Source organism: Ursus arctos, unplaced genomic scaffold (genome assembly GCF_023065955.2).
Source record: "Ursus arctos isolate Adak ecotype North America unplaced genomic scaffold, UrsArc2.0 scaffold_22, whole genome shotgun sequence".
Classification (NCBI taxonomy): domain Eukaryota; kingdom Metazoa; phylum Chordata; class Mammalia; order Carnivora; family Ursidae; genus Ursus; species Ursus arctos.
This window is the reverse complement of record NW_026622897.1, coordinates 40,284,253-40,311,431: the sequence shown is the minus strand read 5'-3', so window position 1 is coordinate 40,311,431 and position 27,179 is coordinate 40,284,253. Positions and strand designations below refer to the sequence as shown.

Below are 27,179 nucleotides of genomic sequence, written 5' to 3'. Positions count from 1 at the left end.
CTCTCTTTATTAATTGAGATAATGTAATGATATGTGGCACTTTTCTAGCCAGACAGAGATATGTGAGCCCACTTTTAAATACAAGTTGTTGGCTATTTGGGATGGTTTGTAAATTATTATTTTTTAAGAAAACTTGATATTTTAGTAGGATTGACAAATTATTTGCAACACTCTTCGTAATTGAATAATACAATAAAAATTAAGAGTTGCAGTTTAAGTTACCCAATTGAGCTACGGATCTTTGGAAAGTAGTGAGGTAGTAATATTCTCCGAGGGTGCAGATGAGAAACTAAAGATTTAGCCAGGATTACACAGGTTAGTGGCAAAGCCTCTACTATACCACTTATAAGATTTTATGCCAATTTATTTATCATTGGAAATGGATTTTTTCCTACTCTTCATTAGGATCAGCTTTGCTCCACATGAGTGGGTTCCAGCCCTAATTGTAGCACACTCTTGTATCCTCATTGGTAATGACAACACTGTTACAAGGAATTTCACTTGTAATAGCCAGGTTTGATAATTATCAATTCCTCCCTCCCTCCCTCGCTCCCTTCCTTCCTTCCTTTTTTGGTGGTAGGGAGAACAGGTTCAAGACTCCCTATTGGTAACTGTTCTTTTTTTCTTCCTTTCATTTTTATTTATTTATTTTTTTAAGTAAACTCTACCCCCTAAGTGGGGCTCAAACTCACAACCCTGAGATCAAAAGGCACATGCCTTATCAACTGAGCAAGCCAGGTGCCCTATTTCTTAACATGTAGGGACAGTTATCACTCTGACTTGAGGAAATATGCATAATCTGCATTCACTTTAGTTACAGTTTGTGATCTGTATTATATAGAAAAAAAATTGCAACGTGTTGGCTCTTTTTCTGTTATCTCTGCAGGTATTCATTGAAAAGATATAAAGAAACCTCAGCTGCCTCTTGTGTTATTTTTGTTATTACTTTTTGCAAATGCACATTAGAAATTTTGTGTAAGTTGTTGTAAGGGAGCAAGAATGTCCTATCCCTTTCAAGGTCCTACTAGCAGGACTAAGAATTAAATTGACACAAGAGAGATTCACAGGAGAAAATCAGATTTAATAGTGTATGTGTGGGGAATCCGTATAGACATGGGAATTCCAAAGACAGGCAAAATGAGGTATATGAAAGGAATCCACTTTGCAGGGTGATTAAGAAGAGCAGATGTTTGGTAATTAGGTAGATATTTGTCCTGCCATACAGATGGATCACTCAGATAAAATTTATCTCTGCTAATAACCCTTATTTTGAGAAAGATCACCAATTTAGATTCTTCTATTTTGTTAAGGGAGTGGCAAAAGTTTCTTTTGATCCTGTAGGGTTTTGATGGCCTTCAGCTCAGAATAATGTTCGTGCCAAAGTGGCCCATCTTGGGCAGTCCACTTTGGCTTCTATAGTGTTAAGCCCTTAAGCATTTTTGAATAAGGATTTTGATACTATCTTTGTAAATACAATTTAAATTATTCCAATAGAATTATAAAAAAATAATCACAAGAACTCCATTTTTTTAAAAACTGAGAGTTATGCTTCTTGGCAGTTGATTTTCCAAGTCAAAAATTAAGATAAATTACCATAAAAGTAAACATTTGAAAATGGAATTATCATAATCATGTTGCCTATTTATTTGTTTTTTTAAAAATCCCTATAAGGATGGACATGTGTTGATTTTAGAAAAACCTACATATTCAGGAGCAGAAGTTTGTGAAGATCTAGAAGTAAATGTCTTTTTATGATACATGATGCTTTTTGGCATGTGGATTTTTTTTCTCTAAGTGATTTGAGACCAAAATACCAAAGAGCTGAATCTTCAGGGAAATAACACATTTCCAGGAGAGAGAGAGAAATTTAAACAAACAAAAGCACCAGTATCCAGACATATTAAATGAGAAAGTAGTAAACTCATGAAAATATTTTTAGTAGTTACCCTCATAGCTTATTCATTAGAGATATTCCTGGTCAGGCTAATTATCATCATTGATTTTTAAGTGTATTACTATGCACAATGAACGGAGTACAAGAGATTCAGTCTGAGCTTCTTGAAATATGTTTAGATTATTCCTTAATGAAGATACTTTATAAAGGTTGCTAATCAAAAGCTTTCTCACTTGGCCATAACTTGGAGTACTTAAAAATAAATGTAATTATCAATCATTCTTGGCTCGTCACAACTTGGTATTTTGTATGAAAATATTTTTTACCTTCTAAATCTGTTTCACAAGTGAAATAAATAATTCCATGAAAATTCTAAGACGCATGAGTCTTAAGGAAAGAATAGGACACTTTCCTCATCTACTATATGGGGACACGCCCACAGGATTTCATATAACAATTCTCTACAAAGATCAGTTTCTCCAATTTTTCTTTTGAATGAGTACAAATTAGAGCATGAAAACTTCAAAATAAGCTTTGAAAATCTATTTGATGCAATAATAGTACCACTTTGCTTCTTTAACATATCACATTTCAAAGCACCTTTGAAATGTCAATCTGCCTTCCTTGGTTGTTCATTTGGGATAAAGGCAGACTAAACATTAATTTCTAACCACTTTCAATTTTTGTTCACCAGTAATTTTACACGGCTGCCACATTTAGCAGGAACAGAACAAAACTTTCAGCTTGCAAAGCAAATTCAATCCCAGTGGAAAGAATTTGGCCTGGATTCTGTTGAGTTAGCCCATTATGATGTCCTGTTGTCCTATCCAAATAAGACTCATCCCAACTACATCTCAATAATTGATGGAGACGGAAATGAGGTAAAACAAAGAGATAAGAAACTATCCTCATCTCTATTCTTTTCAAACAGCTTTTATGAAAGAATGTCCTATACATCTCTAATTATTGATAGAAATCAATGTTATTGAAACTTGTGAATGATGTCTTTAATATCTCATTACCAATGTCAACTCCTTTCCTATGATGTTTGAATTTAATGTGATGTTGGAAAAAGTCTGAGAAATTAATGCTTGATGACAGTTGTATTTTCTGTTTTTTAGTATTGTGTGCTAATACAAAATATGATATATTAATACTTCCAAGCAAGTAAAATATACACATTTTTGATAGGTTCAGACTATAAAAGATACTGTATGAGTTTGGGGATGTGAGGAAACTCAAGACATCTGGTGTGCAGTTTGAGTCTGCAGCTTTTTACTGGTACATAATGATATGACTCATATGATCATGTGTTCAGCTCTGTGCCCAAAACTTGGATGTGGGCATTTAAAGGGGAAGAGAATTTGGAGAGAATGTCTATAGAATGATTATCTAAACAATTTACAATCTTGTTTGCAAGTTAGGGTACATTCTTGAGGAAGAAAAGAATACAAGTAATTTGAGATATTTCTTATCATGATATGTATTCAATATGAAACTCATAAAATAAAACTCATTTGTTTAACCCTGTTTAGCATACCTTAGTTTTAGAGCTACTGTACTGAAATAGCCCCTTTCAGTAGAGATAGTTTCCTTCAGTCGTTTTGTTACTTGAGCCTTCTCAATTGTATATAGCTTCAGATATGTCCAGATTGATCAGTGAACTGAAAATGTCATGTGATTTAAATATATATAAATTTAAAATTTTTTTCCTAATATGTCAATCACATTCTATCAACTAATGAATCAGTCTTTTAATGGCAAATATGCTGTTATGTTTTGCTGTTAGTGATGTAATGCCATGCTAAATTTCCTAATATGATTTAAAACTTTCCATATTAACTACTATTTTAAATTATTGTAGTTAATAGTTAATCTTTTTAAAATATTAAACTACCTCAAAATTTAAAAAGTATTTTTTAAAAAAGGTTATGTGGAACAATGTACAGCATATGGTCCCATAATATTTGTTAAATAAGTGGGGGCATATCTATATAATTAAGTACTAAGGAGTCTATAAAAGTATGTTTAGGAAAGTTATTTAATGATGAAATAAGATATTGATTATGTTAATATATATGTTCATATATGTGTATAAAATCTCTGTCTTGATCTGTCGGATTTGGGGATGATCTATCCAGTGAGGAAAATAACAAACTTGCGCTTCTTTTTCTTTTTTCTTTCACCTCCCAATTTTGACTGTGACTTTGCTTTTATTATTCCATTTCATTATTTGTTTTGTCATTATAAGCATTTATTAAATTCTTCAAGTCTGACACCTAATATAAAGGTATCATGTAGAAACATCATTCTGGAGATTTTCTGGAATGGTGTTAGCTGTTTCTTTTGGCTTCCTAGACCAATTTCTGTTGGAATGGGGAGTGTTTTCCCCACACATCCAACAAGCAATTCTCAAACACCAGTTGGGTGTCCTATGATTCAACTCAATTCTGACACTATTTCCCCAGAGAGAGCATCAGATTCCATCGGTAACAATTCAGTCTCATAAGACTGCCCTCTTCCCCACCCATTCAGATGCCAGTTGCAAGCCTAGGTTGTTAACCTGTGTTTCTGACCTACCAACTATAGACTGGAGGTTCCAATGACCCCATTCAACTCAGGATGCCAGTTTGTTCATTGTACTTCTGACAGATGGGCAGAAATTAGAGGTTCCTATGATCCCCTCCTCAGGATTGATTAATTTGCTTGAGCAAATTAACATTTGCAAAAAACATTTTACATTCCAAATTACTGATTTATTGTAAAAGGATGATAAATGATACAAATCAATAGCCAGATGAAGGATGCATAGGGCAAAGTATGTGGGAAAGAGCAGAGAGCTTCCACACCCGCTCTAGGAACCCCAGTCCCCCTCATCTCCAACCGAGAAGCTCTCTGAACCCTGTCCTTTGGGTTTTTATGGACGCTTCATTACATAGGTGTAATGATTAAATCTTGGCTCTTGTGATTGATTCAACTTCCAGCTCCTCTCTCCTGGCTGGGAGGTTAGCAGTGGGACTGAAAATTCCAACCCTCTAATCACTAAGTTTGTTCTCCTGGCAACCTGCGCCCATCCTTAAGTGGGGTCCAAAAGTTACCTCGTTAACATAACAATAGACAGCTTTGTTGCTCTTATCAGGAAATTCCTTTTAGAACATTTTAGGAGCTCAGTGCCAGAAACGTGATGAAGATCAAATATATATTTATCATAAATCTCAATATCACACTGCCTAAAACTTCCTAATTTTTAAAAAGCTGTATCATTAGTCCATTTTCCTTTTTTATTTTCATCCAAAGTACATCTGAACATAGTCACATACTTCTCCAAAGTGCCTTGTTTTCTCCCTATTTCTCCTTTTCCTGAAGCAAGCTGTGTCAACTGTTGACACAAAATGAACAAACCTTTTAAATTTTAAAGGAAAAGGAAAAGAGTTTTATTTGAGCCCAAGTTAAGACAGCTGCCCAAGATACATGATTTTCACGAAAGAAAAAAGGAGCATTGGGGGGGAAAGGAAGAGTAAAAATTACATAATAGGAAAGTAAAAGTGACTTAAGTGCTGTGTATCAGTAATTAGAAAAAAAAATTAAAGGAAAAAACTGATTTAAAACATACCATGTCAAACTAAGTAAAATCAGCTGTGTACTATTTTATAAGGAGTAATTTGAACACAACATCACAACAAGTTTGAAAGTAACTGAAAAACTGAAAAAGAAATACCAATTAAATATTGACTTAAAAAATGGTTTTATCTTATAAAGTAAGTTTTAGGACAAAGTTAAAAACCTCATTAAGAGATAAAGAGGGTCACTACCTAAGTTTTTCAATTCACCAACAATTCTAAATTTGTTTTTATCTGTAGAGGAAAAGTTACAAGAGGCCCCAAATGGAGTTACTTCTACTAAGCCCCCTTCAGCAACCCAAGACTTAATACCTAACCTAACAGTTTCAGCCTCTCCCAGGAATGTGACCTTTAACTAGTCAATCTGAAATTATCTGGTCAGCACTGATGAGGTAATCCACCCGATGACCCCTTTTGTCCCCTAAAGGGCAAAGATCAATAAGGAAAAATACAAGGAAAGCATAAATAAATATGGAGTGAAAAACAGAGGCATATCTATTGATGCTGTGCAGATTCAAAGAGATAAGAAAATTCTAGGAAGAAGGATGCCAATAATTCACAGCTGAGACGAAATGGAAAAAACATGAAAATTGACACAAGAATGCTTTTTTTAAAAATCCAAATAGTTCTATAAGATTAATTAAATTGAATTAGTACTTCAGAAACTCCAACAACACAGAGCATCAAGACCAACTGGTTTACCTTTAAGTTTGAAAGATTGAAGTTAAAGATCATTTAAATATAACACAACCTATTTCAGAGAATATTAAAAACTCAATTCATTTTTTAAAGCAAGTATAATCTAGAAATGATAACCCAACAAGCAAATTGCAAAAATACAGGCCAAATGTGTAATGTGTATATATATGGATAATATAATTATCGTTATGAAAAAGAAAAATTGCATACTCATCTCAAAACATATCCAGCCCCCCCCAAAAAAGTTGAAAAGTGAAAAATAAATTCACGATAAAAACTCTTAGTAAACTTGGAAAGGAAGTTAATTAACATCACCTGATAAAGGTCACAGCAACTGTCAAAATTAATGGTGAGACATTAAAAACATTCCCTTTGAGTTTGGATATCTATCACTACTTTTCAACACTGTACATGGCCCTGGTCCTGGGCAGGGGTACAAACAGTGATGGGAGACCAAGAGTGAACCTGACATTATGTTATACCAACTAGAGCACTAAATATCTACCTTTTCTGAGGCACACAGAACCTAACGTGAAACCATATCAACTACTACCCTTCAGAAATGCCCACATCCTCCATATAGCCCATAATTTTTCTGTAAACCACATAGGGTATGAAACTCATCTGAATCATTGGGAAAGATTCTAAAAGAAACTGTAGTAAAGTACAATACAAATCCATCCAGAAACAAAGTCCTTGCATCAGCACGTCTTTCAGCCAAGGGAGTATTCAAGTTGGTGTCACTCAATTTGCCTATATGGATGGTAATCTACAATTTTACAGCCTCTCTGAACAAGGGGATTTTAGAGCAAGTTAATGAGTTATTCTAACAAGTAGGAAAAATTTGTAAGGTCAAGGAAACAACTTTTTTGGGTGACTTTATCAAAGGTAGACTATATAACAGAGAGCATTGCTCACTTTCCAGAATTCACTAATATAGCCTCAAATTATGTATCCTGAGTATAACTAAAACAGTTTAGTTTACAAATTTCTATTTACCTTTTGTGGCATAAAAAAAGGCAATATATAGTTCAATCTATATCATATGTTCCCTCTATGTGAACAAAGATAAGATAATGTGTCTGTATATATTTAAAATATTTCTGGTAGAATTTATAGAACAGTAGTCATATTTCTTGCCTGTGGAAGGAGGAACTTGTGCGTGTTGTGCAGGAGACTAAAAGTTTACAGTTTACCACAGAACTCAGCTCTGAATAGTCACAATAATTAAATTACACTGGGAGATGGTAATAGTACAAAAACATTCACAAGTGGGGCAGAGGGACAAAAACAGTTGAACTGTTGCAATATTCATAGATAACACCTAAATCTGAAACATAGCATGTTATTTAAAGAAACAGAGGTAAATATCCCCCAAATCAACTCCTGGTTGTGATAAAAGAAAGGGAATTTTCAACTTTTCATGTTTGTGGGTCCTACTCCTGGGCTCCCAGAGAAGCTATGCTTGAATGTTTACCAAGGTCAAAATGACTCAGCAAAACCTTGAAGTATGAATGGTCTCTGTTTTTGCCCTGAGCACACATTGTATATCTGCTTCATTAAAAAACCAAAGAGAAGCATTCCAAACATAAGGACAAGAAAAAGAAAGAAACCTCCCAGATTCCCATAAGATTAAAATCATGCAGACTTGCACATACTAAAAATATAAGATAAAGTCTATAATTTTCTGGAATGTCCTTTGTCATAATGATTTCTAATTCTTTTCCCCCCCTTCCCTTCTTCTTCTTCTTCTTTTTTTTTTTTTTTTTTTTGGATGGTTAATCTTGCCAGTTTCATTTTTTAGTAGTTTGGAAACTAAAAAATCTGATCCCTACTTAACAATGTCATAATTGATCAATATTCCTATAATACAAACATACAAATATCTTAGAATATTTTCACTTTGGTCATACCCTACCAATTTATGCCCATAATTCTAATCCAATCTTGTTCTTGTCAACTTGAACAATACTTGACTTTATTATTACATACAGTGCATATTTATTCATTTTTTCCACATATTCAGGACACCTTGCTTACCGGTCCTTCTTGAATCATCTTAGAGCTTCTTTTAGAGGCTTTATTTGTTTTGTTGAATGATGTCATTTAGAGATTTTCTTTAAGTGAATATCCATTGACTCCGAACTGTTAATTTTTCATAGGAGAATGTGTCTTTCATTTCATTTTTTCTTTTCATTTCCTCCCTCCCTTTCTTTTTCTTTTTCTTTTTCTTTCTTTCTTTTTCTTTCTTTCTTTCTTTCTTTCTTTCTTTCTTTCTTTCTTTCTTTCTTCTCTCTCTCTCTCTCTCTCTTTTCTTTCCTTCTTCTTTCTTTCTTTTATAGAGAGAGAGAGAGAGAAAACTCATGCCTGCGTGCAAGGGAGGGGAGGGGCAGAGGGAGAGAGAGAATCTTAATCAGGCTCCATGCCCAGCTGTGAGCCCAATGCGTGGCTTAATCTCATGACCTGATATCATGACCCGAGCCGAAATCAAGAGTCAGACGCTTAACCAATTGAGCCGTGCAGGTGCCCCCATTTCATTTTCAAAAGGAAGGATGTTTTTGTGGGACCTAGATTTGTAGTTTGACAGTTATTGTCCCTTTACACATGGAGAGAATATTTGACAGCATTTTGGCTTCCATTATTACTGTTGAGAAATTAGCTGCCAATCTAATTTTTATTCTGTTTGGGTTTCTTGTATAATCTCTCTTTTGTAACTTTTGACATTTAAATAGTATATTGAATATCATAATTTTACTATGATGGGTCTGGATGTAAGTTATTTTTTCGTTAGCTTGGTCAGTAGTCATTGGACCATCTGAATCTTAGAGTTCATAATTTTTATCAGAAATTTTATTTATCAAAATTTTATTGAAAAATTCTTATTATATATTTAAATTTAGCTCCTCCACATTCTTTCTATTCTCTTCTCTGTCTCTCTCTCTTTTTTTTAAAGATTTATTTATTTTTTATTTTTTTAGAGAGAAAGAGAGCTAGTAGAGAGAGGGCAGAGGGAGAGAGAATCCCATGCAGACTCCGTGCTGAGTGCAGAGCCCGACATGGGGCCCAATCCCACAACCCTTGAGACCACCACCTGAGCTGAAATCAAGTCAGATGGCCAACCAACTGCGCCACTCCAGCGCCCCTCTATTCTCTTTTACGAGTCCTCATATACACATCCAACGGGTTTGTCTCTAGTGTATCCTTAACCCTGAAGGATGTTGTTCTTTGGCAACCCAGATTTATGTAGGGGTGTCTTGTTTAGACTCCATTATTTCCATTATTTGGACCATCTCAGAATTTCGTCAAACTCCTGTGCCTCTGTTTTGGCTCTGAGAGACCCAGTTAAGGCAAAGGCAGACTTTAGTGCAGCCTTTCAGGATTCCTGATTTCATGCCATTTTTTTGGCTTCTGAGTATTCCTCACGTTTTTTTCCCAATTTGATGATACATTTAAAAAGGTAATATTTTATATTTGGTTCAGCATCTTTAGTTATTTTCAGTGTGAATGTTGTTCAGTGTAGATACTATTAGATATGGATACCCCCAAAATGTAATATTTTTATTGAAGCGAATTTGGTATTTAATTTGTTGTTAAATAATTATCTTAACAATGTTATAAAGGATTAAGATTACAATACAATGTTACTCTTTATTTGGGTGTTAACATTTTCCTCCTAAATCAAAACCTGGTGCTTGATAGATCCTCTCTGGGTCTGTGGTTTATTCTAGGACAGTGCTGGGTATTTGATTTTTGTATTTTCAAAATACAAAATAAAAATCCCTCTACTGACAAAAATGGTAATGTACATTTTTCCTTGTTTGCTTATAGTAATCAAACTTCACCTGACTTAGTTTTGACTATTCTATTTTGCTTTTCCAGATTTTCAACTCATCATTATTTGAACCACCTCCTCCAGGATATGAAAATGTTTCAGATGTTGTGCCACCTTTTAATGCCTTCTCTCCCCAGGGGATGCCAGAGGTAAAAATGCAATACGATAAAATATAAATAACAAACAGAACCCCTCATACATGCAGACAATAAATAAACAGTTATAAGGAGATATTTGATATAATCCAAATTTTTAAATAAGAGAGAAAATACTATTTTTTATTTTCAAATGTATTGGATTTATTAACTTATTTATAATTTAAAAATTCTTGCAAACTTTGAATGAAAGTGTATTTTCCATGGTTATATGAAATTTACTTCAAATGATTAGTTTACATCTTAATGGTATAATATTAGAAAAATTCTTTCTAATATTTAGCACATAAACAGAATGCTTGCAATCATAATTATTTCATAATTGATGGTTGAGCTAGGAATGAGGCATATAACTATTGGTAGTGAAGAGATAACATATTTTATATCTCAGGTGTACTGTGGTCATTTAGGCTTATACCACAGGTTAAGGTGCCTTACCATCATGGACCCATGTATGATTCTTAATTTCCTTTCATTTCTTTTCGTTTTTTCTTTTCTTTTCTTTTTTTTTCTTTAGAGAAGGAGAGAGCAGGGGAGGGGTAGAGGGAGAGGGAGAGAAAGAATCCTAGGCAGGCTCCATGCCCAGCAGGCCTAGATCTCACAATGCTGAGATCATGACCTGAGCCGAAAATCAAGAGTTGGACACTTAACCAACTGAGCCACCCAGATGCCCCAGCATTGTATATATTCTTGAAATTTTTTAATTTATGTAAATAGCATTTAAAATTAGGTCTTACTTGATCTCTTACTCTTTTCAATCAATGGCCTTTAAAAACTCTTTCCATGTTGCTTTATGTCATTACTTTTTACTGTTGCTTATTGTTCCACGTTATATGCACACCACATGTAACTTACCCATTCTTTTTGTGGTGAGTCAGCTTTACTCCTAAATCCTCATCACCACCGTGTTGCAGTGAATATCCTCATATGTGTCCCCTTCTGGGTTTTTAAGGGTTTCTCTATTTACAGTAAACCGGGGTGGTATTGCTGTTTTGTAGGAATATTTAATTTCACAGTGTCCAGACTGTAGCAGTTGATTGCTTCCATTGACACTCAATGAGTGTTCCTTTTTCCTCATATATTTTCATCAACACTTGAAACTATGTAACTTTATGACTTTTGCCCTTATTTTATTCTAATTCACATTTCTCTGATTACAACCGAGGTTGCTCATCTCTAAACATATTTATTTATTAGCCGTTCTGGTTTTTATTCTGTACAATGACTAAGTATAGCCTTGTCTTCTTTCTGTTGAATTTCCAGCCTTTTTCTTATTAAATTTAAGGGTTTCTTAAATATTTTAATTATTTATTCCATATTGGTTTAAATATTACAAATACCTTTTTCTCATTTTTTACTCATTTGCTCATGTTATCTAAGCTGCCCTTTATTTATTTTTTTAAATATATGAATATATATATATATATATATATATATATATATATATATTTGATTTGTGAAAGAGAGATCATGAACAGGGAGAGAGGCAGAGGGAGAGGGAGAGACAGATTCCTTGCAGAGCAGGGAGCCTGACATGGGGCTTGATTCCAGGACCCTGGGATCATGACCAGAGCCAAAGGCAGATGCTTAACCAACTGAGCCACCCAGGTACCCCAAGTTCCCCTTTATTGAAAAGATATCTTTAATTTTAATATTGCCCAATTGTTCTCCTTATGTTTTTATACTTTGGGTCTTTTTATTAATTCTTTTCATTATTTACAGTGATATCTGTATAACCAGAATATACAAAAAACACTAATACATCATTATTTAAAAATAGCATTAATATTATCAGATTGGAGTTAAGTATATATGGACAAATAGTGTATAATGACAGAAAATATAACAAAAAATTTAAAATAGCCATAAAATATAAAATACACTTTAAAAGTCTTCACTGAGTGTGATGTAGTTGAAGAACACTGTGAAATTTATTAAGCAGTGAAAATATTAAGTGTAAAGAAACAGATTATGTTTCCAGGTGATAAGAGAGAGTGCTATAAGGAGAAAATTGTTCCCACATGAGTTTGTGGGTTTAATGTATAATCAATTGAAATCTCCCAAGTAATTTTTGGACTTTGACAGAATTATTCTACTTAAACTCTTCTAGATTAACGGGAAGATAGAAAGAGTCTGTGATTCTGCATGAGATTCTTGTTTGTGTTCAAATATTAGATGAGTTTGTTGGCTGATGTGCTTCATTGGGTCACCTGTAACTCAGCCAGTGCGATGTTAATTTTTTTAAAGTTAGATATGTCTGTGCTTAAGATATTTCACTATAAGTAATCTTTGGATCTGAATTCTCTGGAGTGTGAAATACTGGGCTCTGCTTTAGGCTATTTGAAATGAGCAATTCGATAATGTCTTATAAAAATATAATCTAGGGACGTCTGGGTGGCTCTGTCAGTTAAGTATCTGTCTTTAGCTCAGGTCATGATCCCAGGGTCCTTGCTCAGCAGGGAGCCTGCTTCTCCCTCTGCCTGCTGCTCTCCCTGCTTGTGCTCTTGCTCTCTCTCTCTGACAAATAAATAAATAAATCTTTAAAAAAATTAAAATAAAATAAAATAAAAAATCTAATCTAATTTAGTGGTTCTCAAACTTCGGCATGTACCATGATAATCCAGAAGACTTATAAAATACCAGTTCTTGTTCCCACCCCCTTGAGTTTTGGTAGGTCTTCATAGTTCATTTCCAACAAGGCCCTAGGTGACTGATTCTGAGGGCTTACGAACCATGCTTTGGGAGCCACTGGCCTTGTCTCCCGATTCTGTTTCAATTAACAAGAGCAAGAAGATGGAAGCTTGAAAGAAACGGAAAATTCTAGGCTAACAGTGCAAGATTGTATTTATTCCCAGTCATAGAACAATGGTACAGTGTAAACTTTACAAGAAGATCATTGTCTGAAAACAAAGCTTTTTTCTAACTGACAGTGACAACTTGCATTTGTGAAGTGCCCAGAGGATACATCTATCACCCTTGTTTTATTTTCAAAGTCACCCTTGTTTTATTTTCAAAGTGTACTGTCATTTTTCAACTAATGTCTCCTCCTATCTCTCATTTGTCTTGTGAGGATTGCAGATTATGAAAAGACAGCCACAGCTTGCAGACATTTAAGGAAGTAGTCTCCCCAAAATTAGTGATATTAAATAGGGATCAATTTCAAGTAGGACACTGACACTAAGACAAAATTCACTGAAATTAAATTGGTTAATAACTCTATATTCACAGAATAAGAGTGAGCTCCAGAGAGGGCTAACAATTATAAATGAGACATACAGTGCAGTCATTAATAGTGTGTTAATCCTGCATTGTCAGAGAAAAATATAAGAGCTAAAAGCAATCCCTTTACTGAAGCAAAGATTCAAATGTCACCTTCTCAGTAGACTTAACTTTTTTTCATTTAAAGTTGCACTCGCCCAAGTACTAGTTTACTATTTGCCTATCCTATTTAAACTTTGAAACAATTTTCTACAGCACCTGTCACTTTTTAATATACTATGTAATTTACTTAGTTATTATTTTTATTATCTTATCTTTCTGCATTTCAGGTGAATGTAAGTTCCTTCAAGGACAGGAATGTGCTGTATCCCTAGTTTGTAGAACACTGCTGGATCCATAATGATACATTTTCAACAAGTTTGTCAATTGAATCCTAGAATTAGCTTGCAAACCACTTAATTTTAGCATGTGTTATAAATTTATTGTGCGCAAGCTAGGAGAAATGTAGCAGAAGAGGGAAACAATAAAAATAAAATTATAGGATATGAGAAATTTTCCTGCCCAGGGAGTTCAAACTAGGATGTATGAAGACTTTACAGAGGCAGACATGAGATCATTTTAATGAAATTGGTTTCCACCACCAATTTCTCAGTGTACAATTACATTGGATTGAGAACTACCCCATGGTCAGGTCCTGCTGGTACTTTGTTCCCACTTCCTTATTTATAATAATTTTTCTCTTATTTTTACAAATGAAAGACATCTCTCACCCACCCTAAAACAATATGAAGCATATCTCCAAGTCGTAAAAATCTCTGAGGTTCTGGACTAAGAGACAATAGTGAAAGATTCTCATAAATGGATAACAAGAGATTTGGCAAGTCAAATGGTTTGCAGTTGAACAAAATTAGATGAGCCTAGTTGAGCATCTAGCTGACATCATTAGAATTAACTCAGATAATAGATCAGTGTGTGTGATTTGGGCATTGTAATTTGGAAGGAGTTTAAATAACTTCATGATAATTCTGTAACAAAACTTCTTTCCTTTCCATCTCAAAGTTTCTCGAAATTATGTAAAAACAAGACGTGTGAATAGAACTAATGTGGAGTCCTGTCTCATTCTAGCAATAATTTATTCATCCAGTGACCTGATGTTTTAACATCTAATAGCTTTAAGAGATATATTTCAAGTAAAATTTTATGCTTGGGTATCATTTATGTAAATTGGTAATATTATTAGACTTAGTCTGATACTACTAATAATTAGCTTACTCCTAAAGAATTTTCTTCGTGCATACATCCTGTCACAAGACATTTTAAAAAATTCTCTCTCTTTCTCTCTCTCTCTATATATATATTTATACACAGACATACATAAGTATATACACACTTACATATGCACATATACACACACACACACACACACATACACATATATGTATATTCTTAATCAAGGGAAGTTTGGCAGTGATCAAGGAAAGACTTCCAGACTTTCCTGGATTCTAGGTGACAGAAACTGAGATGGAATGTAGCATCCTAGATGTTAATTAAGAAGTGTTCTCTTGGGATCAATAGTTGTGTCAGGGGAGGGAACCTGGATTGAGCAGAGGGAGCAGTGACCCTCAATGGTAGCTCAGGGACAGCCTCTGCTGATCTGAAGGGCATTTCTAGAGTCAGCAGCCCTTCAGAGCTGTCCTGGGTTGGACTAAAATGTCCAAGGCTTTATACTCCCCACTGATCAGTCATGGACTGTGTGACATCCCAGGAAGGGGCATGACTTTGAGCAGGGTGGTTGTCTGTAGCTGAGGAAATTCCTGAAGAGGCTTGAGAACTGAAGGCTGTCTGCAGAGAGCCTTTCTTGCAACTGGAGCAAGAACGTCTTCAGCGAAGGGGGATCTGGGCAGCACATCCCAGTGTCCAGCACAAATATATTCTACTCTAGAATAAAATTCTTTGGGGAAAGGGGGACAAGATAGAAGCTCGAGGAGAAAAGGCATGATAAAATTCTGACTGAAGAGTGTCTTCCTTTTTAAATGGATGATGTAAATCAGTATAGTGTGTATATTCTTTTGGGTTACATACAAAAAGTGATGTAAAAGTGCTTGTCAAAATATTAATAGTTATAATATGTTGGAAATTGCATTTGTTGTAGCTCCTTAAAGGTATGATAAGCAATTTTAGATGTCAAGTAAATATATGAGGGGTGTGTTGTTTTTCAAAATTAATTTAGGGAGTAGGTGAGAAAAAAAAATGAAGGATACTGGTTTAACAGGTCATTTTGCAAATGAGAATACTGAGACTCAGAGATGTTATTAAGACTTGCACATAATCGTATTAATAATATGAAAGCAGACCCATAAGGCAGTTATACTACCTGACCATTCTTCCTTACCTGGTGTTAGAGGAGACCCATTAGGCTACTAGTTGTGAATGTACTTCTAAGAATAAAACTCTTGTCAAGTGTTTCTTAACCTAGGGTGCCTGGACTCCTTCAAACTGCATGCGGCAATGTGTATATTCATATACATTTTGGGGGGAACACTTCTATAACATTATAACCACTGTAAAGGAGACATAAAAACAGAGCTTACTGTTAAATTCATATGTCTGTAAGTCAGCCAATTGCTATAATTCAGGCTCATTTCTCCCTTGCATCTCTTATGTGAGACTGATGCTTTTCTGGCCCTCTTGCATGCTCTTGCCTCTTTCCTCATTCAAAGATGTGAAACAGTCATGCAGAGGAACCTCCTTGTATTAAATCATACTTATATTAAATCATTCCGATCTCAACAGGGTGATCTCGTATATGTTAACTATGCACAGACTGAAGACTTCTTTAAACTAGAGAGGGACATGAAAATCAATTGCTCTGGGAAGATTGTGATTGCCAGATATGGGAAAATTTTCAGAGGAAATAAGGTAAAAATCATTTTTTTCCTTTTCTCCCAATATAAAAAATATATCATATCTTACATATGTAGAAACATATCCTTAAAACTTTCTGAGAACCATGATTCTCTCATATTCTGTAACACAGCCACCTTATGGGGAGGACACATTTACTGGCTTATAGACAGGGGTTTTAAATGGGGTCATTGGAGTTTGGACCAGTGTAGAAGTTCAAGGAGAACAGAGCAGATTTTTCCATACCTGCAAGTTATGCCTGTGGTATACATAGAAAGCATTCATTGGGTTTGTTGTTGCCATCAGTATCTTTGTTTTTTAATATTATCTTTGAAAATATTTACTAAATTCAATTTTAATGTGAATTGTTATTATAGGTAATCAGAGAAACCAAATTCTACATAGCAGTTTTAAAAAATTACTATCACTTGATCTGTTCATTTTTTTCTTTTTTGTGAGAAATTAAATTTCAAAAATATTCCCTTCCAGCCATAAAAGATATAGGAATCTGGTCTGTAGAGTCTGCTTTTTTTCTTGTACATCTAGACTAGTGAAAGAAACAGAAAGTACTTGCTATCACTACTATAGACATTTTCTAAAGCTACAGCTCTGAGGGATGATCCATTCCTAGAAACCCATTTTTATCTTTTTTTTCTCCTAGAAACCCATTTTTAGAACTTGAAGTAGGAAAAAGCAAAAGCTAGTTCTCTATGAAATGTCCTTATTGTAGGTCCAATGATAAGAGATTGAAAATAACATTTGACTGTTCATGTAAGCGTAATTTCAGAAAAGATTGATATTATCAAATCTGGAACAACCAAACTGAATTAAGAGAGACATTGTGCTTTCCAGGTTAAAAATGCCCAGCTGGCAGGGGCCAAAGGAGTCATTCTGTTCTCAGATCCTGCTGATTACTTTGCTCCTGGGGTGAAGTCCTATCCAGACGGTTGGAATCTTCCGGGTGGCAGTGTCCAGCGTGGAAATATCTTAAATCTTAATGGTGCAGGGGACCCTCTCACACCTGGTTACCCAGCAAATGGTGAGTGATTGGGCCTTAATCATCATGGGAAACTTAAAAACATTTTTAAGTGATTTTATTAAAGGTTTTCCAGATGAAGTATGTCTTTTTAAAATTCTCTTTCCATCTAAGAAGTACGTTAAAGAGTTTCAAATTCTGGAAATTATTGGCTTAGGTCCCTTATCTCTTATTTGGAACCCTTGGGCCTGATTCAGATATTTTCAGATATTTAAAAGTAATGTGAGTCATATCCCATATATTGGCTGACACTCAGGAGGCTAGGATAGAATACAGGAAGCAGGCATATAAATATTTTTTGCAACAAAATATATGAATAATCATACTAAGCAGAGGTAAATAATAAATAATAAAAATAAATAATATGGATAACCACATATTTACTCAAATTAGATTTTGCTGTCAAATGAGTTTGCATCAAATCAGGTTTTGATGCCAAGTAAATTCCCTCCAAATTTATGGTTTTTACAGTTTTTGGATTTCCTAGTTGTAGATTCAGGATAGCAGAAAAGAAGTTCTATAAACCCCCAAATTGGCACATTTAAAATTTAGTGTCCAGGGGTGCCTGAATGGCTCAGTCAGTTAAGCCTTTGACTCTTGATTGGGGCTGGGTGTTGTGAGATTGAGTCCCATATCCTGCTCCGTGCTCAGCACAGAATCTGCTTGAGGATTCTCTGTCTCCCTCTCCCTTTGCCCCTCTCCCTGCCTGCACTCTCTCTCTTAATAAATAAATAAAATCTTTTTTTAAATAAATAAAATAGAGAGTCCAGAAAATGCTTATTGCATCTTTGCTATGTAAATACAATAGTGATAACTTTCTAAATTGTTTCCTGAATTAACAGCTTTGTAGTTTTACTGCCTCTGCTTGACCAGAAGAAAGGGAGACAAGAGGGCGGTCTGCCCAGATCACCACACCACTGAGTGAGGGGTGGGATTCCACTTCAGGAAGCCTGGCTGGAGATGCATATGCTTGTATAAGGTTGAAATGCTCCCCTGTAAAACTGTGGATCATTAACAAAGGGAGCCACTTAATTTGAATGTACTCAGCTATTTGATAAAGTTTATAAAAATCTGCGATGGTTGAGTTTATGTGGGTTTTTTTTTAAGATTTTATTTATTTGAAAGAGAGAGATAGCAAAAGAGAACACAAGCAGGGGCAGAAGGAGAAGCAGACTCCCTTGAGCAAGACCCTGGGATTATGACCTGAGCGGACTGCAGATGCTTAACCAACTGAGCCACTCAGGCGCCCCTGGGTTTCTGTGGTTTAAAACTAGTTAAGGTGTATAACTTGGATAATGAAGATAATATTTATTCCTCATCTGATTTTTTTGTCAAATTGTAGACTCCTTTAAAGCTTATGTGTTTTGGCTTTATAAATCTTCTTGGAACATAGTACACTGTCATAGATTTTTTATACAACACATATTTTATTTTAAACATATTTTATTTTAAAATATGTATTTTTTAAACAATACATATTTTTAAACAACACATATTATCCTATAATAAAATTACATAAACACACCTGAACTTCACTTCTTTTTTTCCCCCAGATTAAAAAAATATACTTCTCTTAATCTCTGTTTTACAAAGCTAAAATTATAAACATACAATGAACTTAACTAGACTATTTCTGTTAATTATTCTCAAATTTAAACAGTATTTGGGGGAGGAAAGTGGTATCCTTGGTATCCCTATGGGGCTTGCACTTATTAAATTCCCTTTTGTACCCTGTTAATTTTTTTAAATTTTATTTTCCTTTTAGTTTTGCTTTTTATTATGGAATAGTTCTAACATACACAAAAATAGAGATAATTATCAACATATTTTATCAATCTTGTTTCATCATCTCTTCATCCTCCCTTCTTTATTGTTACTTAGGAAAATTTATTTTTTTATTTTTTTAAATTTTTTAAAATGTTTTTTTATTATATTCTGTTAGTCACCATACAGTACATCCCTGGTTTCTGATGTAAAGCTCGATGATTCATTCGTTGCGAATAACACCCAGTGCACCATGCAATACATGCGCTCCTTACTACCCATCACCAGTCTATCCCATTCCCCCACTCCCCTCCCCTCTGAAGCCCTCAGTTTGTTTCTCAGAGTCCATAGTCTCTCATGCTTCATTCCCCCTTCTGATTACCCCCCATTTCGTTAATCCTTTTCTTCCCGTACCTATCTTCCTAGCTCTTATGTTCCACAGATGAGAGAAATCATATGATAATTGTCTTTCTCTGCTTCACTTATTTCATTTAGCATTATCTCCTCCAGTGCCGTCCATGTTGCAGCAAATGTTGAGAACTCGTTCTTTCTGATAGCTGAATAACATTCCATTGTATATATGGACCACAACTTCTTAATCCAGTCATCTGTTGAAGGGCATCTCGGTTCCTTCCACGATTTAGCTATTGTGGACAATGCTGCTATGAACATTGGGGTGCATATGGCCCTTCTCTTCACTACGTCTGTATCTTTGGGGTAAATACCCAGTAGTGCAATGGCTGGGTAATAGGGTAGCTCAATTTTTAACTTCTTAAGGGACCTCCACACTGTTTTCCAGAGTGGCTGTACCAACTTGCATTCCCACCAACAATGTCGGAGGGATCCCCTTTCTCCACATCCTCTCCAGCAATTGCTGTTTCCTGCCTTGTTGATTTTTGCCATTCTAACTGGCGTAAGGTGGTATCTCAGTGTGGTTTTGATTTGAATTTCCCTGATGGCTAATGATTTTGAACATTTTTTTATATGTCTGTTAGCAATTTGTATGTCATCATTGGAGAAGTGTCTGTTCATATCTCCTGCCCATTTTATGATTTGTTTATTTGTTTCTCATGTATTGAGTTTGAGAAGTTCTTTGTAGATCTTGGATACCAGTCTTTTATCTGTAGCATCATTTGCAAATATATTCTCCCATTCTGTGGGCTGCCTCTTAGTTTTTTTGACTGTCTCTGTGGCTGTGCGGAAGATTTTTATCTTGATGAAGTCCCACATGTTCATTTTATCTTTTGTTTCTCTTGCCTTTGGAGATGTATCATGAAAAAGATTGCTTTGGCTGATGTCGTAGAGGGTGCTGCCTATGTTCTCCTCTAGGATTTTGATGGATTCCTGTCTCACATCGGGGTCTTTCATCCATTTGGAGTTTATCTTTGTGTATGGTGTGAGAGAGTGGTCAAGTTTCATTCTTTTGCATGTAGCTGTCCAATTTTCCCAGCACCATTTATTGAAGAGACTGTCTTTTTCCCACCGGATGTTTTTTCCTGCTTTATCAAAGATTAGTTGCCCAAAGAGCCGAGGGTCCATCTCTGGGCTCTCTATTCTGTTCCATTGGTCTATGTGTCTGTTTTTGTGCCAGTACCATGCTGTCTTTGTGATCACAGCTTTGTAGTACAGCTCGCAATCCAGCATTGTCATGCCCCCAGCATTGTTTTCCTTTTCAACAGTTCCATGGCGATTCGGGGCCTTTTCTGTTTCCATACAAATTTAAGGACTCTTTGTTCCAGTTCTTTGAAAAATGTCCTCAGTATTTTGATCAGGATAGCATTGAAAGTGTAGATTGCTCTGGGTAGCATGGACATTTTAACTATGTTAATTCTTCCGATCCATGAGCATGGAATATTTTTCCATCTTTTTCTGTCTTCCTCAATGTCTTTCAAGAGTGATTTATAGTTTCTAGAATATAGACCCTTTACGTCTCTAGTTAAGTTAATTCCAAGGTAACGTATGGTTTTTGGTGCTATTGTAAATGGGATGGATTCCCTACTTTCTCTTTCTTCAGTCTCATTGCTCAGGTTTAGAAATGAAACTGATTTCTGAGCATTGATTTTGTATCCCACCACATTACTGAATTGCTCTATATCTTCTAATAGTTTGGGAGTGGCTTCTTTTGGGTTTTTCATATAGAGTATCATGTCATCTGCGAAGAGAGACATTTTGACTTCTTCTTTGCCAATTTGGATACCTTTTATCCCTTTTTGTTGTCTGATTGCTGTTGCAAGGACTTCTAGTACTATGTTGAATAATAGTGGCGAGAGTAGGCATCCTTGTCATGTTTCTGATCTTAAGAGAAAGGCTTCCAGCTTTTCCCCATTGAGAATATTTGCTGTAGGCTTTCCATAGATGGTTTTTATGATATTGAGGAATGTACCCTCTATCCCTACAATCTGAAGGGTTTTAATCAGGAAAGGATGCTGTATTTTGTCAAATGCTTTTTCTGCATCTATTGAGAGAATCATATGATTTCTGAATATTTCTTTCTGGATAAAATCCAAGACCCCGATCGATTTGCGAATGTTGAACCACCCTTGCATCCCAGGAATTAATCCCACATGGTCATGATGGATAGTCCTTTTAATGTACTGTTGGATTCTATTAGCCAGGATCTTGTTGAGGATTTTGGCGTCCATATTCATTAGGGAAATCGGTCTGTAATTCTCTTTTTTGATGGGGTCTTTGCCTGGTTTGGGGATCAAGGTAATATTGGTCTCATAGAATGAGTTTGGTAGCTTTCCTTTGTTTCTATTTTTTAAAATAGCTTTAGGAGAATAGGTATTATTTCTTCTCTGAATGTTTGGTAGCATTCCCCAGGAAAACCATCTGGGCCTGGAGTTTTGTTTTTTGGAATGTCGTTTATCACTGACTCAATCTCTTCCTAATTAATTGGCCTGTTTAAAAAATCAATTTCTTCCTGCTTCAGTCTTGGTAGTTTATAGGTTTCCAGGAAGGATTCCATCTCTTCCAGATTGCTTAATTTATTGGCATAAAGCTTTTGGTAAAAGCTTCTAATAATCCTTCCAATTTCATTGGTGTTGTTTGTGACCTCTCCTTTTTCATTCATAATTTTATTAATTTGGGTCCTTTCTCTATTCTTTTGGATAAACCTTGCCCGTGGTCTGTCAATTTTATTGATTCTCTCAAAGAACCAGCATCTAGTTCTGTTGATCTGCTCCACTGTACTCCTGGTTTCTAATTCATTGATTTTTGCTCTAATCTTGGTCAACTGCTTCCTCGTGCGTGGATTAGGCCTGTCCCTCTTTTGCTGTTCCAGCTTCTTGAGGTGAGAATATAAAAACTGCATTTTAGATTTTTCTGTTCTTTTGAGTGAGGCTTGGATGGCTATGTATTTCCCCATTAGGACTGCCTTTGCAGTATCCCATAGGTTTTGGACCATTGTGTTTTCATTCTCGTTGGTCTCCATAAATTGTTGAAATTGATTTTTGATTTCGTGGTTTATCGAATCATTCCTGAACAGGAAGGTTCTTAGTCTCCAAAGTTTGAGTTTCTTCCAAATTTTTCTTCCTGGTTGAGTTCCAATTTCAGAGCATTGTGGTGTGAGAATATGCAGGGAATAATTTCAGTCTTTTGGTATCTGTTGAGACCTGTTTTGTGTCACAGAACATGGTCTATTCTTGAGAAAGTTCCATGGGAATTAGAATAGAATGAGTATTCTGTGGTTCTGGGGTGTAGTGTTCTATATATATCTATGAGGTCCAACTCATAAAGTATGGCATTCAAAGCCCTTGTTTCTTTGTCAATTTTTTGCATGGGTGTTCTGTCTATTTCTGATAGTGGAGTGTTGAGGTCACCTACTATTAACATATTTTTATGTATGTCTCTTTATTCTGGTTAAGAGTTGGCTTGTGTATCTTGCTGCTCCCTGTTGGGGGCGTATATATTTATAATTGTCATATCCACTTCTTGGATACATCCTTTAAGAATAATATTGTGCCCTTCTGTGTCTCTAACTATAGTCTTTAGTTTAAATTCCAATCTATCTGATATGAGAATTGCTACCCCAGTTTTCTTTTGAGATCCATTTGCATGAAAGATGGTACTCCATCCATTTACTTTCAGTCTGAATGTATCTTTAGGTTCAAAATGAGTCTCTTGTAGACAGCAAATGGATGGGTCATGTCCTTTTATCCAATCTGCAACCTTGTGGAGTTTATGGGAGCATTTATGCCATTTATATTGAGACTGATTATTGAGAGATATGATTTTAATGATGCCATGTTGCCAGTAAAGTCTTTGTTTCTATAGATTGTGACTTTCTGTTCTGTATCACTCTTGGGGCCTTTTTACCTTTATAGAACCCCCCTTAATATCTCCTGTAGGGCTGGTTTCGTGGTTACGAAATTGGTCAATGACTGGCGATTCTGGATGGTCTTTATTTCTCCATCAATTCTGAATGACAGCCTTGCTGGAGAAAGGATCCTTGGCTGCATGTTTTTCTCTGAAAGAGGTTTAAAAATGGCTCCCCAACCCTTTCTGTCATTCCAGGTCTGTGTAGACAGGTCTGACGTAATTCTGATACCCTTGGCTTGGTACATGAGAAATTTCTTTGCCCTGGCCGCTTTCAATACTGTATCCTTGGATCTAATATTTGCAAAATGCACTATGATGTGATGTGGTGTAGGTTTGTCATGGTTGAGCTTGGTAGGGGTCTTCTCTGCCTCTTGGACAAGAATGTTTGTTTCCCTTGCTTGATTAGGGAAGTTTTCAGCTACAATTTGTTCACATTTCTCTTCTAGATCTCTGTTTTTCTCCACCCTCTCGGGGATGCTGATGATTCTGACATTGGAACGTTTCACTGAGTCAGTTATCTCTCGTAACCTACGTTCCTGAGCATGGATTTTTTTGAGTCCAGATTCTATTTTAGCTTTTTCTTATACTAACCCATCCTCCAATTCACTTTCACGTTCTTCTGCCTCATTCACCCTGGTCGTCAGAGCCTCTAGCTTTGACTGCATTTGGCTCATAGAATTTTTAATTTCTGCCAGATTCACTCTCATTTCTGCCCTTAGAGATTCTATATTCTCATTAACATTTTCGTTAATACTTTGTTCAAGTCTACACATCATCTTGACCATTGTTACTCTGAATTCCATTTCTGATAATTTGGTTATACCCATAACCATTAGTTCTGTGGCAGAGGCCACAGACTCATTGCCTTTTCTTTGCTGGGGGTGATTTCTCCTTCTTGTCATTCTGATGAGGAGAGGTTGCGGGGTTGTCCAGAGCCCAAATTATTGACTGGGACACAGGCTGTGCACCCTTGTTTTATAGGGATCTTAGGGATGTGGGCTTCTTGATTTTTCAGTCTGCCTTCTGGGGGAGGAGCCTGCTGCACCGATACTCAGGCAACCCTGTTTGGGTAGAGTCTCCTTGTCCCCTGCGAGGGGGGATGGATATGGGCACACTGTGAGATGGTATTTCCAGGCTTTTGTTCTCTGGAAGCTTTCCCTGGCAGTTTGCTCTTCCTCTTCTGAGAGTCAGATCAGCAGTGGCCGAATCTCAGCCTCTGTTTCAGAACTGGGATCGCGGACCGTTCTCCACTGATGTTCTAGCCACTTTAACTCTGTTTCTGTTGGTGCTGCTCAACCCTGCGGCGTTTCGGGACGTGTGCCCCACACCCTGCGTCCCAGCCCTCACTTCCAGGGCTGGCTCTTTTCTGTCCTTTGTGTTTCTAACACCGCCAGCCACCAGCCACCAGCCACCCCCGCGCGCTCCCAGAACTGCTGGTCTCAGTCTGGTTCCAGTGAGTGCACCGGAGGTCCAGTTTTCAGACCGGTCGCGCATGTTCCCTGGCTCACGGTCTCTGTCTGCTGTCTCTCAGGTGCCGGTCTGCGAGTCCACCCACTCCCCTGTGCAGGTGGCTACCACTTCCCGGTCCCTCCCCCTTCCATTAAGCTTCCAATATCTGTTGGCAGTTTCATGGCTCCCCTCTTTGTACCTCAATACTCAGTGCTGGAGATGTTCATTTGTAGAGATCCAGATGTATCTTCCTGCGTCTCAGGCTGATTCCGTGGATGTTCGTGCTGGTCTGGTACCTGCCCAAGTCGACTCAGCGGACTGGCTGAAAAAGGGGTCCCCTACTCCTCCACCACTTAGGATACTTTTAAAATAAATTCCACATAACCTATCATTAATTCATTTTACCCATAAAAAGAATACACTTTTAAAATCACCTAAAGTTCTTATTAGATAATTTAAAATTTGGAGGAAAAGTGGAAAAATAACATATTTTTTAAATCTGAAGAAATTACAGTATGTTTTTATTTTTAAGTAGAGTTTACATATAATAAAATACACAGTTCAATAAAATTTTTTAATTGCATATATCTGTGTCACTCATAATAAAATACAGAACATTTTCATGACTCCAGAAAGTTCTCTTGTGCTCCTTTTTCTGATCAACTGCCTTCTGGTATTTCTCACTATTGATCAGTTTTGAATTTCATATACATGGAATCAACATACATTCTCTCTCTCTTTTTAAGATATTATTTATTTGAGAGAGAGAGAGAGCATGGAAGGAAGGGTAGAGGGAGGAGGAGAAGCAGGCTTCCCACTGAGCAGGGAGCCCCACATGGGGCTCAATCCCAGGACGCTGACATCATGACCTGAGCCCAAGACAGACGCTTAACCAACTGAGCCACCCAGGTCCTCTCAGTGTCTATTCTTTTGTACCTTGCTGCTTTTATTCAGTATGATGATTTGAGATTTATCCGTGTTATTGTGTGTACTAATCATTTGGTCCTTTTAATTGCTGAGAAGAATTCTGTGTGACTATACTACAGATTGTTTTGTTTTTTTTTTAAACAGAACACTTCACAAATTTGCATGTCATCCTTGCACAGGGGCCAAGCTAATCTTCTCTGTATCATTCCTATTTTAGCATACGTGCTGCACCAGATCATTTATTCCTACTGCTGTTGACAGACATCTGCACTGTGTCCTGTTTGGCTGCCCGAATGCAGCTGCTATGAACAATTTTTACAGGCCTTTTTGTGCACATATATTTTCCTCTTCCTTGGGGAAATACCTATGAAAGTAATTTTGTGTCCTCGTGCACAATTCCATATAACCTTATTTTCAAAAGAGTTATCCAAAGTGACTGTGTATTTTTACACTCTTGGAAGGAATGTGGGAGAGTTTCACTTGTTCCACATACTAACATTTGAGATTGTCTTTTTAGTATGACAGTTCTAGTAGATGCAATATAAGAATGTGTTTAAGATGATTTACAGAAAAAAACTTTTGAATGGGACTGAATTTTTACTAATGTGTGTTCCACTTTTTTTCAGAATATGCTTATAGACGTGGAATCACAGATGCTGTTGGTCTTCCAAGCATTCCTGTTCATCCAGTTGGATACTATGATGCACAGAAGCTCCTGGAGTAAGTTTGTGAGAAACAAACAGATGGCTGTTTGGATATTGCTCTTTATTGGCAGTCTTCAACTATCGGCAGTATTCAACACCTGAATATTTCTTCAATATTCAGAAATACGGAAATTCTCTTAAATGGTAGAACCTACAATTTTATCACCATTTTAAAGAACAGTTGATCTATTCTGGAATTTACTTTACGTAGTGGTATCCAGTGTGAGAGTCATGAAAATGAGACTTTCAGTTCTCCAACTGCAGGGGGCGTGATTGATCAATGGAACTAGCTACTGTGCTTTGAAGTCTGTCACCCTGTGTGTGTCAAGGCCATGCTTCCCACAAGCATTCCCCTCAGTGACTGGTTGCAGCAGGGTCACTAAAACAAGCCCATTACTGGGCGGCGCAGGGCTCCTGTCATGGGAGACTTTAGCTCAGGATTCCACAGCAGGCTTGCTCAACTAGATGCCGCCACCCACCACCCTTTTCTTCCTTCTCTTTCTCCTTCACTCCACATGAGACCTGCATTGTAGTCTGTTGGATTTTTCAGCTTTGTCCTACCCCCCACCTTACTATTTCTCTCACAGGCTTTTCCCCTAAGAAATCTCTTACTCATCTCATCCTCATATTGTCCACAACTTGAGCGACCTGGAATA

General features: G+C 36.3%; 1 protein-coding gene and 1 pseudogene across 1 annotated transcript in view; one reads left to right on the top strand and one right to left on the bottom strand.

Annotated features, from left to right (window-relative positions):
• The window catches only part of LOC125281621 (glutamate carboxypeptidase 2), a 93,256-nt gene that overhangs the window by 4,850 nt on the left and 61,227 nt on the right, over positions 1–27,179 (top strand). The window contains exons 3-7 of the mRNA XM_057316891.1: positions 2,589–2,775; positions 10,093–10,194; positions 16,213–16,338; positions 17,176–17,362; positions 26,446–26,539. Coding sequence (XP_057172874.1) covers positions 2,589–2,775; positions 10,093–10,194; positions 16,213–16,338; positions 17,176–17,362; positions 26,446–26,539 — 696 coding nt within the window. The remainder of the gene's footprint in view (positions 1–2,588; positions 2,776–10,092; positions 10,195–16,212; positions 16,339–17,175; positions 17,363–26,445; positions 26,540–27,179) is intronic.
• LOC113269540 (U6 spliceosomal RNA) lies at positions 25,954–26,050 on the bottom strand (annotated as a pseudogene).